The 16,862-nt window shown below is 39.8% G+C and overlaps 1 protein-coding gene across 1 annotated transcript in view; it reads left to right on the top strand.

Annotated features, from left to right (window-relative positions):
* ANOS1 (anosmin 1) overlaps positions 1-16,862 on the top strand; it is a 91,648-nt gene that overhangs the window by 50,298 nt on the left and 24,488 nt on the right. Inside the window, exons 4-6 of the mRNA XM_079972687.1 lie at positions 3,975-4,197; positions 9,943-10,127; positions 11,867-11,996. Coding sequence (XP_079828813.1) covers positions 3,975-4,197; positions 9,943-10,127; positions 11,867-11,996 — 538 coding nt within the window. The remainder of the gene's footprint in view (positions 1-3,974; positions 4,198-9,942; positions 10,128-11,866; positions 11,997-16,862) is intronic.

A 16,862-nucleotide genomic window follows, 5' to 3' on the forward strand; every position in this document is an offset into this window, starting at 1 on the left:
TATTTCCAGTAGCTGAACAGGACTACAACTGATCGATGACCATTTTGAAATGGTCTTCAGAGTCTTTGAAATAATTACTGTCGTATCCTTCTATGTTTTCTATCAAGTTGTTATGTGTCAATTAGCTTTTCTTTCTTGGGCTGCTGTCTTATATGTACAATTGCTGTACACATGAGTTATCAGTGTCCTTTTTCCTTTCGTTGCTGCAACAGCAAGATGTCTTCCACATTTGTTTGTTTATTTAAATGCTTAAAGTAACCTACTAACTTTTGACTGACCAATTCAAATGTGCACACAGTCATGTGATACAGTCATCCATATAGCACATGGGAAATTGTTTGCAAGCAACTGTACCTCAAATTCACTTGCAGGTGTTGAAGTCCTACGTTATGGTTATGTTGGAAGTTGGCTTACTGATATGGAAGCTGTCCACATGCAAGAGGACTTCAGCATGAGTGTACTTTCAAACAAATGGCTTTTCATGTGCTTTTTGAGGTGGCCTAGGCCTGTGAGGAGGGTTGTGCAGTGTCAGAAGCATCTAGACTCCAGGAATTGGCTACAATGCACATCTTTCTACTTCTCCTTAGCACAGTTTCATTCAGTGGTAAATGCAAAATACATGTCAGTTATTGATGATACACATATGTAAGTTGTCATCCTTCTTAACAAAAGCGGTGATTATGTGGGCACAGATCTTTTCCTAAGAGAAATCTCTGAGACATGAACAACTGTGTTTGGCCTGTATTAGAGCTATAGTACTATGTGAAAAAACCATCCCAAAATAGGTATTATGGATATGGCCTTCTTATCATGTGAGCACAGTACTTGTTCATGGGAAACAAGCTGTAATGTCATAAGCTCACCAGCTCTATATTCCTCTTAAACTGGTTGCACAAGTCCACTCCCATAACATTGTTTACCTTGAGGCATTATGCCAGGTTCCACTGTGGAACCTAATTATAGTCAACATTGTTCACCAGTACTGTAGTTAAATATGATTTCAGCATGTCTCTGTTGAACTATATTACATTATTGGGCTGAACACAGCATGAATTTGCAATGGCTTAGTTGCTGTTGTTTTTGCTTTTGTCCCTTGGGTTTAAGGAAATGGCACTGAGCTTTATTTTATACATTTGTGCTCCACTTTTTCCATAGTTCAAGGTGGTTAACAAAGCACTACAAAAATGCATATAAAAATAGGGGAATAATAATATTAAAACTCTTAAAGTAATATATAAAACCAGATCCATAAGACCAACTAAAATTCCAACAAATTTTGCAAGCTTGATGTTTACAACTTCATCAAGTTTTAGGTTTATTTGACATACACTGTAAATTGTTTTTAAATTATGGCAGCTCATTTTTAACAGGGCCTAATGCACAGCTTTTAGTAGCAACAACCAAGCTACATTGACTCGGTTTCATTTAAACTAAGTGGGATCTTGCGTTCTTTAACTCCCTTTTTATCAGTGTAAACAATAACAGATAGGTTTTTAAAAAAGAATTCTTCCTAGCTGCTTCTTGTGTCTTAGCTTCTGCATGAAAATTATGTAGCTGAAGTGCATAGCAATAGAGGCATCTGCCACATGTGTCTTGATTATCATACTTCAGTAGAAGGGAATTAAAAAGCACTTTGCTTGTGTCTTAGCTTGGGTAAAAAGTGAATGAGGTGCATAACTGTACATTGGCAGGGATAGTGCAGAAGATTCTTTGAGATTGGTGGTTTATATTGTAAACTACATTGGTTAGATTCAATCCCAGACATCCAGTTGGCTATCACATATCGTATATAGATCACCCTGCTGGACATATCTAATGTTTATGTAAAATGTGGATCCTATTTCTGTCCACTGCATGATAAGGAACATCATGCTATATTTCTGGTAAAATCTGAAGCAGGAATATAGTAGACTTTGGAACTATAAGACAGAAATAAGTTACACTAGGTTTTTAATTTAAGGGCAGATGTTTGTATTTATTTTTAAGTACACTTGCACTTACAGGATAAGAGGAATCTTAAATTTTTTCTTTATTGATTCAGATGTCTGGATGTGCACCAGTAAGGGAGGTTTGTTGTGTAGAAAGTGGGCTTCAGATTTTGTAACTTGGAAATTACATATATGTCTTTAAAAAACAAAATAAAGTATCAACACACCCCTTCTGGAATCCTATCACAAGAATAATGATGAGCTTGACAAGGATGAGCTATAATATGAAGTTGTTATGTTTGTGAGATGTTTATTGAGTAAAAGGAGTTGGCTGACTGGGAGAATAAACACTTCCCACTTGTAGTTAGGATCTGCTAATATCCCTGTTTAATTAGTGATTTTGAGTTTGAAACTAAGCTTGAAACTTAAAAGGCTGGAAGTAAAAAGTTGCATATTTAACATTTCACTGAAAAAATAAGTTGTGAACTAGGGTGAAAAACAGAAGCTTCAAAGGCATATTATGCCTCAAGGGACTAGAAAAGATTTTTAATTAAGTAGCTGAAAATTTGTGATGTTTTATATAGGCACATACCCAGACATGTACACCTGCCCATTTCTGATCACAGACATAAATCAGAAAAGCAGGTGCATTTTGTTGCTATTAACCTCTGCCCTTGTCAGCTACATTCACAAATCACAATCTCCTTACCCAGCATTATATTTGAAAGCAACCATTTATCTTTGATCATGGTTCCAAAAGAGAGAATAAGTTAAGCAAGCTTAGAGTTCTTCCCCAGACTCTGTTCTCCATGGATGATCATTCTAGACTTTCTAGCTCTGCCAGGCACTGTAGCCCATGGCTGCCATAGAAAGGCAACCAGACTGCAATCTCTGATGATATATGGTGAAATAGTGATTCAATAAATGCAGCTCCTTATCTCTCCATACCATCAGAATGGAGGCATTCTGAGCTCTACTGTAAGAACAAATGCTGTACATTTATTGTTGATGAGTGATATTTCACTAAAGCACAAAATGTGTTGTATAAAGTGGGTGTGAGTGTGAATGTAAGAAATGATGGGATAGAATGTGCAAAACAGCAAACACTGAACTAAAGCCACATTATGTACAAAGCATCTGTATCACAAACTTGATTGCTGCTTTTTCACAGGGAAGAGCTGCAGTGGATGAGGGTTGGAACATAGAAAGGATTTTTCATCCTTTTCTTACTCATTTCTGGTCCTCCCCCTCTTTGGAGTTTCAAAGACATGTTTGTGACAGGAGCCACAGTGAGTGGGTAGCAGGAAGTGGCTTAGGGGGCAGACCAGATCAAGGATTAAGCACTTTCTGTTCCTTCTGCTATTTTTCTGCTCCTGAAGCTCCCTTTTCATAGGAAAAGCAGTTGGATTTTTGCTTCTTGTATATGAATGCGACACAAAGCTTTGGCCTAAGAAGAATGAAATAAATTTGCATATACTCATTTGCAAATACAGTAGTTTGTAATGTAGCCATCAGTTCTGCAGTGATTTGTGGCTATGGAAAGCTTTATATGGAAGACCTGGCAGAGGCAAATGATTTAATTTAGTAAGGGATGATGATACAGCTTCAGAGACATCACTATTCTGTATTTTGCCGCTATTGTTCAGAAGCTATAAATCTATATGAATTCTCAAGGCTAGACCTGTAATTGGTAGCAGTTGGTTGGGGGTGGGGTGGGGCCAGTGGTGCTCACCTGACCTCCCATGCCACTGCTTACCAGAAGATGTAGGGGGAGGCAGCAAGGATGTTGATGTGGTATATTTGCACTGGTGGTGGTGCCATATTAGCTCCACTGTTGTATTTGCCCCATGCCAACCTTGTTGCTGCCACTCCTCCTATGCCTTCTGCCAAGCAGCAGAAATGCAAGCAAAAGCAGGCCAGGAGACCTCTGCTGGACAGCTACTGCCTGTAATCTGAATGATCTTTTCAGCAACATCTTGGAAATATTTCAGTAATATTTGATATTCCTGCTGAAGGCTTTGTACAATTTTCTTGTCTTCCCTTTAGCCTCTTTTCCCCAAGAAGAACTACGAATGCTTAACTAGCTGTGAATTCCTCAAATACATCTTGTCGGTGAAGCAAGGAGACTGTCCAGCACCTGAGAAGGCCAGCGGCTTTGCGGCTGCCTGTGTGGAAAGCTGTGAGGCTGACAGCGAATGCTCTGGCGTGAAAAAATGCTGTTCCAATGGATGTGGACATACGTGCCAAGTACCAAAAAACTTATACAAAGGTAGAGATTGTTTGTAGGCATTTATTTTGGAGCCCTTGGCAAATAAAAGTAGTCTATTGCATATTGTAGCAGGAGTGCAAAGTGTATTGGAGAATGGGAAAAGGGTTGGGGGAAATGAAATAGAGGTTCATAATTCTTCCAGCCCCATAGGTCTGCCTACAGAATACAATTTAGTACGTGGGTTTTCATACTCCCTGTCCCATCTAAGCACTTCCGGGGCATCAATCCCCCCCCCTTCTCTGTTGCTGGATGCATGATTAGTCATTGTGTGCAAACTCGGAGGGTTAAATCAGGGACTGACACAAAAGTCCAAATGAGGTTTTAAAAAAGAAGTTGAAGAGTGAACATTAGTTTGTGTTAACAAGGGTTAACATTGGTGGGGTCATTATGACACTCTATTAAAGCTAGCAAGGCTAGTTCATGCATGTGGTGGTAGGAGCTGGAGAAAGAGAGTGTGAAAGCAGCTATTCTAGATCATTTGACAGTAGTTAAGGGGTGGATGTGGTTACTTCTGCACCTCCCCAAAAAACAACTGAAGAGTTTTAAAAGTGCTTAGTGGAATAGAAGTGTGATGGCTTCCAATGTTCAGTTGAGCCTTGTTCATGTTTTGTCAAAAGGTTTCTTCAGGCTAATGCTGGAATTACTTTATACCAGAGGTTTTCAACCTTTTTGAGTCCACGACTTCCCTGACCAACTACATTCTTTCTGTGGCACCCCTGTGGGGATCAGGAGCCCAATTATGTCACCTCTTCCCTGCAGAGCTGGCAGCCTCTCACCCTTTTTCGAACACCTGCCCTTGTGGAGTGTTCCCTCAGACTCCTCTCTGCTCCCCTTTCGTTGTGAGTCCTCCGGGCAGCTGCTGCTGCTGCCCCTGGTCTCTGAGCTTCCCCCACCCCAAAAGAGGTGCCTCCCAGAGGCACCATTTGCCTGTGGAGCTTATAGCCAGGGCTGCTGCAATAAACAGGTGTGCAAGCGTTTGGGAGGCAGAGATGCAAAAGGGCATCACAGAAGGGAGGGAAAGAAAGAGGGACACAAGCTAGTTTTGCCCACAGCATCCCTGACCATCATTCAAGGCACCCCAGGGTGCCATGGCACACTGGTTGAAAACCACTGCTTTATACCTTCTAACATTTTTGGTGAAAACAGTTGTGTTTTCTTCCTCATAAATACCTTCAAAGTCAGATTTTACATGACTGCACTTCTTGCTTTTAAGTTTATTGCATCAGAAGATTATAGTTCCCATGATTTCTTACAGGAAGTTGTAGCAGACAAACTTTCTTAAGAACAATGTTATGCTCTGAAAAATTGTACTGTAGAAGAAATTTGTATTGTTATAGAAAAAATACAATACAGGAATGATACATCACTATTACTTTAGTTAGGTTAAGATAAAAAATAGAACCCCCCCAAGAAAAATACTTTTTAAAATTTCAGTTGATTAAAGCTGAATGAATTAATTTGGATTTAAAAGCAGAAAGATATTTTAAATGAATAATTCACTTATTTCACTAGATTTAATGGACATGGGATTAGACCCTCTGTAATAATGAAAAATGATTAACCTTGGTTGACTTTCTTCTCCATTCCCACCTTAGTGACTCTTAGATATATCCTCACAGGAAAGGGATGGCAGGACAGACAGTATTGGTAACACCCACTTATTGGGTGTTGCATGTTTGAATGCACTCCTACATTTATTTTAAAAATCCTGACTCTAATCGGAGTTGTTGCTTGTAGGTGATTACATGATTAGCTCTTCTGCAAGAAACTGGAACATGCTGGAAGTGTGCTGGAATTTTTTTAGGGTGGGGAGAGGGGCAGAGGTAAGCTGTGCTTGAGAAAAACAATTCATACACTACAACAAATGCCCTTAATTTAGTGAGTATTGACATACATGGGGAAATGCTGATGATCGGAGATGAATTTTGAGCAGCCCCATACAGAATCCATTGCAGGAATGCAAGCTGAGGCTCATCAGTGTATGTACAGTAGTGGACCAGTATTCCAGTCCAGAAACAGATGTTATCTGTCTTGTGCTCCGAGCTCCAAGAGCTATCCCCCATGGTAATAAAGACACAGTGGAGACAGAATTTACTTTTAATGGTAATGGGCAAATATTGGCCACAACTTTATTAAATACACAAGTGTGACTGCTATTGGTTTCGGCATTGGTATCAAAACTGTAACTGGCTCCTGCCCCACCTTGCAGGAAGCCTGGAAGGGTAAACTACCAGCAAGGGGAGCTCCATCAATGTATATTGACTGGTGCTCACCTCTGGGGTTCCCAGGGGTCCTGGCATGGCCCTAGCCCCTCTCTGGGCTTCAGACGAGATCCAGACCCCCGGATTCCGTTAATGGAATACCCTATTAATTGGAGGGGCAGGTGAAGGCTGCACCTCCCCTCCCCACATTCCCCTAAACCAATGCCTAACCTCCAAACTTTAAAAAGTTGTGACGATTGCTAAGAGGTAGGCAAAAACCAAGTGGCCACAGCCAATCTGCCACATTGGAAAAAATTCCTACCCGGCCCCCGTTCCAAAACAGGTGACCAACCAAAGTCCAAAGCAAGGCATCACTGGCTGGAGCAGGGCAAGCCCCGCCCACAAGCCAATTGGGGAAGAGTTTCAGGGCCGAGCACAACATGGACCCTCTGTTAGGAGGATCCAACTTGCCAGCCATAGCTGGTAAAGATATTCCTAGCCGCTGAGGCCACCCGGGCCTCTAGTGACAGAGATTGAGGAGCACCCCACCAAAATATGAACCTGCTCCTTCAGGGGGAGTATGACCTCTTCCAAAGCAGGCATTTGACCATTTATCCAGGCTTGAGAGCCGCCCATTCACAGGACCATCTTTGGGGAGTTATAGTAATGAATGTTGGCAATCACATTTTGATTATCAATTTGATTATCTCGATGTTGACACACACTGGGTGTGAAGGCTAACTTTCACCATACTTCAGATATTTACTGTAATTTACAAAGGCATTACAATTCTTGGTAATATGTGCTGTGGCTAAAAGGAGATTTATTTATTTGTCATTGGAGAACCTGACTTAACTGCTCTTAATGCATCAAATCTACATTTGTTCTTATAATTTACTGAGGAGCACTGGTGTGTTGAACTTGATTTGTGTTCCATGTGCTGCTACTCAAGCTGCCACACAGGTTTGTAGGATCTAAATTTAGAATCTAAGCTAGTAAGCCTTTGATGTTCTTTTGAATACTGCCTACTGTGGAAGTTCAGCCCAACCTGTCACCATTTAATGCTAAGTCTACATGGTGGACAACAGCATTTCCACAACGGCAGCTCTGCATGTAAAAAAATAAAATAAATAATGGCAGGGGGGAGAGAAGAAATAAAACTTGTCTGGTATTAACCCAGTAAAAGGCCAAGAGGTACACATTTTTCCAAAAGCCAAGAAATCTGGAGTTCAGAGGACTAATTTGTGCTTCAATGATGGATACAAATCTTTTTATCTAATAAAAAGCACATTTCTAAATGACTGCAAATGTACATCTGGACTTGAAATTGATTATTCTGGTTGTATTGGAATATTCCAAAATGCACTTGTGCTATGTTCTGCTTACACTCATGAGAACCATCTGAACACAATTACAGCCACCAGGGGGGCTAAGTTAGTTCCAATCAAGTGAATCCAACAAACCCTAATGTAAAACAGATGGAAGGTTTCTCAGCATGCAGATTGGAGGGTTATTATACATAATAATTAAGCATGGATTTTCAAATGCATAAAGCTGAAATATCATTCTTAGCAATATTAGTTACAGTGTACGAAGACTGGTGGCTATCTAGTGATATCCAGAAATAAATGTATGAGCTTTTGATGATATGCTTTATTCCTGGCAATTTTAGGTCTCTCTCTCTCTCTCTCTCTCTCTCTCTCTCTCTCGTGTGTAATACATTGGAACACTTAGAGAAAGGGTCTGTTTTTCGATCTCTAGGAAAGGTGGTTTGTTTATCCATAGAAGTGTAGAAGTTGAAACAATAAACCTCAGATTTTGCCAAAGTCATAAACTAAGCTGGGAATTTATGTAAATCTCAAACAATCCTTTAAATCTGCAGTCACTTCAAAAAATGGAATTGGAGGGGAGAGAGAAATTCCAGCTTGACCTCTCTGGAAGCAGAACTGCCTATTATGATAAATGTGGAGCAGCTGCTAAAACCAGTACAGTGGTACCTCAGGTTAAGAACTTAATTTGTTCTGGAGGTCCATTCTTAACCTGAAACTGTTCTTAACCTGAGGTACCACTTTAGCTAATGGGGCCTCCTGCTGCCACCGCACGATTTCTGTTCTCATCCTGAAGCAAATTTCTTAACCCGAGGTACTATTTCTGGGGTAGTGGAGTCTGTAACCTGAAGCGTCTGTAACCTGAAGCATCCGTAACCCGAGGTACCACTGTAACTGTTAAGGTATTCTCATTTTTTTGCAAGATGTAAGTACACTTACCTGTGAACTTGCAGCACAGTGTTGTGCCCTTCCTCACAAGTGGCAGTCAATCATGTGGAAAGTGGGCAGGGAACCATATTACATGTGGGATAAGGGTGTGCAAAGGATGATGATGAGAATTTTATGACAAACATAGGGCAGTCAGTGAAAACAGTAATCTTGTTTCAATTACAGTTTTCACTGATTGGGCTTCTATGTTTGCTGTAATGAATGCGCAGTCCATTTTGGAACTCCATACTCTGAAGTCAAGGCTGAGCCTTTAGTTTTCTCTAAAGATGATGTGTCATTTAACAATATTACATAGAAATTTGTTAAGACTTGTGGGGCTCTTAATATGTGAGTTCTGCCACCGCCCCCCATTTAACCTGTATATTAGATTATCACACAGATGTTGGCTTTATTCCACCCCAATGCCTTGAAAACCCTTGTATAGTACCATATTCTGAAGATAATTCCCAATGTGAAACAGTATGTAATAGCTAGCAGCTGCTTTCCTAGTATGGTGATGACTTTTGCAACCACCACGATCACAGAAATGGCTGCTTGCTGTTATAAATGGCTGCTTCTGCAAAGAGCTAGTTCAGTCTTGACTTTCTTTGCAGGAAGGATCACCTGGAGGAATTAAATAGCTGGTTTCATTTTGTAAACTCACCAGTACTACTAATCAAACAAATGTAATGGAATAGGGGTCACCAATGGGAAGATTTTGATTTTTCAACAAATTCTGGGGGTGCCATCCCTGTTTGGTCACTACTTTTCTCTCCCCTGGCTCAGCCCCACCACTCCAAGACACAGGAAGAGAAACTGTGTGTGCACAGTTCACTGCTTCCCAAGCCATCTGGGTAAAAGTTGGATTCAGTAGAATTAATCTGAGCCTTGAAATCACAGAGTGCTACAAGAGGAAGTGGGAAAGAGCATTTCTCTTAAAGCTTCCTCCTTAAGCTCTACATACTTCGGGGGGGGGGAGCAGGCGGGGACAGGTAACCACCTTGGCCACCTCATGACTGTGTGAAGTAGCTCAGAGGCTTTGAGGACACTAATGGAAGCTCTTGAAGATGTCATTGCAACCACAGGCACTGTTTGCAACTCTTGGGATGGCTTGTGGTTGAATAGTGTGACTCATCAATATGCTTCTGTCCTGATTCAGTCACTGGAGAAGAACAGTAAGATAATGAAGAGAGGTCTCTTTGGGCTATAAATTTAGTGGTAGTAAATATATAGTTGATCCACAAATTTACTTACACACAGCTTCTTTGCATGCATCACTTATGCTTCAGGTGTCCCTTTGAAACCCAGAAAAGAATTAAAATTCAGTGAACTTCAATCTGGACAGCTGGAAGTGAAGTGGTCTTCAAAATTCAATATCTCTATTGAGCCTGTGCTTTATGTGGTGCAAAGGAGATGGAACTATGGGATTCATCCTAGCGAGGATGATGCTACCAGTTGGCAAACTGTAGCTCAGGTTAGTCCTTTCTACATAAATCTGCATTATTTTCATGCCATTCATCCTGAGTATCAGACATTGAAATATTTTTGGCTGGTCTTGGTGGCCAGCTATGAATTTGTTGTCCTAGAGACTCACTTCTTCCAAAGTGCAGCCTTTAATCTAGACTTTTGCTGCACCAAGAAGTGAAGCGAGGTCCATAAAAATTGCTGCTCCTCTTTCTAGGGTTAAGCGTAGATGACTGATTCTGCCAATTTAAAAAGAAACCCCTGGTCCCCTTAAGCTCAGAGCAAGGCAGGAGTCAGTGGTTTGCCTTGACTTTGTGCTTTCTGGGGACTCAGAAGACTCACCAGGTGCAGGGGCAAGCCATGGAACTCCTGACTTCAGCTCCAAGGTGGGGAAACATTGGCTTGCTCTGTGCCTGTTAGGTGTCAAATATCAGACACAGAGGGAAGCCTGCAGCTGGAGACAGGAGCTGGAGGCTTGGTATGTCTGACAACCACAGAGCCAATAAAAATTCCAGACTTCTGCTGAGCTTTTGGGCTTTGAGGGGTGGAGGTCATCTCCAGTTCTGTTTCACGGCTCTGGGGTTGGGAGAGAGCTTTTCTTACTTGCCAAAAACAAGTATAGCAAAAACCTTGATCCTGGTATTCATTCATAGATGCATTGTTCAATGTTGTGTTGCTTGGGCTTGCATACAGAGGCATATCTTTGTTAATCTGTTGCATCAAATATTGGGATAAGTTCCATTTTACAATTGATGGACTGAAGGTAGCATAGAGAAAAAACTTTTTTCATCTACTATACAGGGAAACTCTAAAAGAAGCTAAGTTAAATTCCCATCTATGGCAAATAAATGTTCTTGGTGTTGCGTCTGGTTGCCATCCGTCCAGAATTTCCCGGACACAGCTGGTATTTAGCCCTTATTAACAACGTCTGGGCAGAAATCGCTTACATGTCTGGGAAAATCTGGCCATATGGCAGCCCATGTTGGTAGTATAGATTTTGGTGACTTTCATTTAAAATAGCTCAAAAACACAATTTTAAAAAAAAGATTTCACAAAAAAAGCTCTCAACTGATTTTTTGTCTGGATTTTCACTTTTTGAAATATGGCAACCCTAGTGTTGCATTACCTAAGGAACACATTCCATGAAGGGAGTGAAATACAGCTAGTCATACAAAATGGTGTGGTGTGAAATTACTAATGAAGATCCAACCTACATCTGTGGTTCACAAGTTCATTTGGTTGAGATAGCTCAGTGGTAGTTCACTTGCTCTACATGCAGACTGTCCCAGATTCAGTCTGTAGAAACTTTAGTTAAATTAAGGCCCTGATTCAACTAAATCATTGCACTAATGGGAGCCAGAGCAGCAAGTCCTTCTAGCACAATAGGGCTCCCTCCCTCTTTCCTGCTATGCCTCCCCAAATTGGCACTGCAAGGTCAGGAGAACCTTCAGAACAGCACACGTGTGGGGGGTGGGGTGGAGGAGAATGGAAATTGGTCCATGTGGCAAGCATGTGCTGACAGTGATCTCCTTAGTGCTACTTTGAATTCCACCCTTTATCAGGTAGCACAGGAAAGACTCAATAAACAAAGAGTTGCTTGACATAAGGCTATTTTCTGTGCACCTAAGGATATGAAGAAGATCTGACCCAATGCTTCCGCCTTCCTGAATAAACAAAGTATAAGCGAATACAGGATTCACTCAGTCAGAGTAAATGAAGTCTCTGTGTTAACCTGGTTTCCTACTGCAGACTACAGAGGAGAGAATACAACTGTCCGACATCAGGCCAAGCAGGTGGTACCAATTCCGAGTGGCTGCCATTAACGTGCATGGAACTAGAGGCTTCACAGCTCCTAGCAAACACTTCCGCTCTTCAAAAGGTTGGTGCCAACGTTGTGCATATCACATCTGTCTTTCCCTGGAATGCAACCCAACCCTCTACATTTCTGTGGTTGCAACTTCCCAACAGGTGATTCTTCATTCATTGAATCATTGCCTTTATGAATGGCTTCAAGGTAGTTTATCATTTTCTTTTTAAAGGTGCCATTGATCCTTCAAGCAATGCTGTAACGAATAGGCCTCCCATTTCAGTTTCTTTGAACATTATCATTAGTAATAACAACTGAGATTTCTTTATGTATTTGTGCAACATGGAACATCAAATGTGAAAATAATCTGAGACTGTTTATCTGCTGGCCCGGTCAGCGTCTAATACAGTTTGGCTTATATTTGAGCTTTACTAGTGATTCTGACTTCTTGCCATTTTAAGAAAACAGTTTTTGAACATTTAGAATTTCATTTCCGTCTCTTATTTGCTTCTGATATGCTGTTACTAGGATGCAGCATTTCTATCTCATTGTATGTTGCTTTTATTTTCCAAACACGTTTCATGACATAATCAACAAACAATTGCTCTGGAAAAAAATTAAGACATACTTTCTTTAGTGTGTGTAAATTCTGGTTTTCTTTTCTTTTAAATTAGGAACATTTAATAATCCACTAAACTTTAAAAACACTAGAGTTACTGGATTAGTCTAGTCCTTAACAAGAGCCATTCAGCTTCCTCTGGTTCATGAGTAAGTTCCAAAAGGAAAAGTCCCAATGTCTCTCTGCAAATAATACCTTAATGCTTATAAAAATGTATATATAATCCAAAAATACACTAAAAAGACCTGTTTCATTTATGGTGTACTGCTACAAACGTTCTGATAGGGTAATAGTGCTATTATGTGAAACCCTTATTACATTCAATTCGGTGCTACATTAAACTCAAACTGTTGTGTGACTGTGTTGGTGGTCCAACAGTATATTTTCTGAGTCCATGGCCAATTCACTCAACATATTTAAAGTGTTTTTAACACAAACATTATTAAAATCCTTCAAACAACAAGCAATAATTATTGGACAAAGTTGCGATTACTTCCTCAGTTATAGTATCTTAGAGTGGCTCCATTCTTACAATTGATAGTGATTAGTTGTTATTAATTTTTAACTCTCAAAGGAGGCAATTTTTTATATGCTTTGAAATAATGATGACCTTTAGGGTGTGTTTGTATGCGCCAGTGTGTGTGTGTGTGTGTGTGTGTGTGTGTGTATTTTATATATATATATAAAATGCCAGCCAGCCAAGGTACCACAAAAAGTTTATAATTTGGTTAATATGTGTATTAAAATTTTTTGGTGTCAATACTAATTGAAGGCTGACATTTTATAATCTATTTCCTCTTTCAAAACTGCAAAATGATATATTTTTTGAAAACCTGAAAGCATAATCCTGCTGTCCCATAGTAGATTTCTTTTCATGTAGCGAATATCACATTCTGAAAAGCATGTGAGAACCTATCAATAGACACTAGGAAGTGTTAATAGGTTTCTCATTCCTTTGGTGTTAGCAGGCTCTGTTGTCACAGAATGGGATGCAATACAAATGAACAGATTCCTTTCCTGCTGCCTCAATCAGGATAAAATTTAGGTGAAGTTTAGTGGGAGTAATAAAGGCTTGCACTGTCAGCAAAATTTGTTGTTACCGTGTTCCTTTAATGATTCCCACACCATCTTGTTTGCTTTTTAAAATGGCCTAAGGAAGATTAAATAGTCTCTTTTTTAAAAAACTTGTTAAAACAAATGAATTTATTCAGCCATATACCTTAACAAGAACATATATGCTGAAGTATCAGCATGGAATAGAATCCCAAATCAACAATGTTTGCATAATTACTGGGGATGTGCAATCTGAAACAAAGATGAAAGATCCCATTCATATTTCATTTAATAAATATGAGTGCTTTGTTTGAAGAGAACACCTTCACACATATAGTGGTATTTGAAAAGGTTTCCTTGGAAAATGGATCAGTAAACAATTGGGGGCCCCTCCCCAAGAGGTTCACAAAATACATGTTGGTGTCAAGTGAGTGGCAGGGGACCCCTATTCCTTCCTCCATTGTCGTCAAACACAGGAGTTATTAATTCCCAAATAGGGCTTAAATACCTCTTAGTCAACTGGAGTACTAAGCATCGCTAAATAACATATTTGATGAAAAGGAATCTGAATTCTACAACTGCAACAAACAATTGCTTTTTACTTGTTCATCTCATTCACAGGTACATTAATTTAGCCAGTTTTGTAATACAGCTTTTAGATCTACAAGAGTTATATTTAGTAGGACTGACAGAGATAAACTTGTGTATTCTATCATAAGTTGCTTTCAACATAGGCTTTATATACTGATACCAACTTGAGTCAGGCCAGGACTTGTTTTTCTAGTTTAATAACAGCTTGAAACTCATCAAATAAGAGAAAGAAACAGGGTTGTGTTTTAGTTTACATTTTGTTTAATCTTTACTAAATGATACAGCTGCTCTTAATGACAGTTGACAGGCACAGACTATCAGTATTGTGTGTGAGCAACATAGCGCTTCATTCTCATGCATACAGGTGTATGTAGGCTACCAGTGTGTGTTGGTATTTATTGCATATATATTGTACTTTGAGAAGTAGTAGTAGTAGCAGCTGTGTTTTTGCAAACCCATCTCCTTTGCACATGTGATAGCTTATAGAGCTGGTTATACATATTTTTGCATTATGCTTTTTAAAAAGCACCTTAATAGAAAAATACATAATTGAAGAATTATAGCAGAACTATATATTGCTCTAATATGAGCTTAATTTTCAGAAATTGCAGGTTCAAGGGCTCCAGCAGTTGAAAGTCACAAGCCCTATCAAAGTTTCAGGATTTATATATTATTTTTTTCTAAATTAAGACACAAAGAGGTATAACATGTAGGAAGGGCTGTTCATTGGTTTGCTTCATTAAGGTTAACCTGATCTTTCATAAAAATGTTATTGACAGCTTTTTCATTGTCACTGAAATACTTGATGTTTTTCTTCATAGGTGAAGGTGAACTTGGCAAATTTAAACAAAATGAATCTTAGCAGTTCATTTCTTATACAATATGGTTAAGAGGTTCAGAAATTCATTACAATACTTTTTATGCAATGCTAGTATGCTTTTTGTTGTTGTTGCTAAATTTGTATTTTATGGTCTTGGGTGCAATCTAGAGTTAAGCATGCTTGACTCCCATGGCAGTCATTGGGGTTCAAGCTCTTAACTGTGTACTTAAGCACCATTGACTGAAACCTAATGGAATCTAAGCATTCTTAAATTTCTGGATAACACTGCATTGCTCTTATCTCAAGAACCATAGGTGCAGCAGAAGGCAGTGAACACTCTACTGTTCTTGAGGTTAACAGTATCCAGTTGACATTGATATATTTGCATGTATTTCTTCTTGAATGAAATATGTTGTCCCTCACATTTTGGATGCAATCTGTTTTGGGTTATATCTGAATCTGTACAGGAGTTCTGGATCAGGATATTTATGTCTATATACTCAAGTAGCAACCACCTCTTCATTCTGTTTCAATTGATGCAAGAGGGAAGACATCTTCTTACAGCTGACACAAAAAGCTCCTAGAAGAGTTACTTTACATCTACCTGTCTCAGATTTTTATTTACTTATCCCACATTACTTTCAAAGCGGCATACATGGTGTGTCTTCCCCTCACCCCATTCGCATCTAGTGAATTGCCTTTAGTCACTGCTTTTGAGAACAGCTTTCAGCTACCTGGAAATAAATCTGGGAATACAACACTTGTTGAAGAATGATGAGAAACATAATGGATAGAATGAAGAGGAAGATGTGTGTGCTTTAATGCTTGTTGAGACAGCACAATTTTTGTACATGGTTTTTGGGACTTGAGCAGTGGCGTAGCATGGGTTGTCAGCACCCGGGTCAAGGCAAGTAATTTGCGCCCCCTAACCCATGGATATGCGCCCCCTAACCCGTGGATTTGCGCCCCCTAACCCTAACACCCAGATGTTGCGCCCGGTGCGGCCGGCCCCCCCTGCACCCCCCACTCTATGCCACTGGACTTGAGTACTGACTTGAGTAAAAAGCTGGTGGGGATGTCGAAAAAACAATCCCATCCCAGAAATCAGGCATGAGTTTTGCCATTTGGCAAGATGACTTTTATAATAAGAAAAGGACACGCGCCACTGAGAGTTGAGTACATACCTGCAGATTAGTTGTAAGATTGAATGTGACCTTAAATCTGTTTAGTGTTCTCTGCACTATGTTGAACGCCTGTACAATGCCATGGAAGCAGAACCAAAATTATGTCCTATCAACAAACAGATACGTATTCTTGTCCAAAAGTTGGAAACAGATTTTCTTCACTAAGGTGAATGGTGTTAGCATTTCCTACAAAATCAGGAGTAAGTGAAGCGGGCAGTATTGTTTTCACAGGACATAAATGCCCATGCTGTATTGTGATTTCATGCATACACATACACAGAGTGTTTGTAAAAGCAGAACAGACTCCCACTGGTAGCAATAAAATTCTCTCTGCTGTTCCTTTGGGGCCAATGAATTTTTTTTATATTGTTGCACAGCAGGTTTGTATGTGCCAATTCCAGTGGGCAAAGCATATCCCTTTGTATATGCCATGAAGCTGTTTAATAATTGGAAACTTGTCTGTGGTTCAGGTTCAATGGTCCTTTAAAGAGTTACATTTTTTTTTAAAGAGAGAGCCGTGGGTGATCCCACCTTAAATTAGAAGAGAAAAGCACTCTCATCTAAAGTGTAAAAGGATTTTGAATTTATAGCTAAACCTGAAGTTACACACACAGTTGAAAATGAGTTTTCCAGATTCTTATGTACTTTCCCCCTATGGCACACATTGTGGA

This window comes from Podarcis cretensis (assembly GCF_951804945.1).
Source record: "Podarcis cretensis genome assembly, chromosome: 4".
NCBI classification, from domain to species: domain Eukaryota; kingdom Metazoa; phylum Chordata; class Lepidosauria; order Squamata; family Lacertidae; genus Podarcis; species Podarcis cretensis.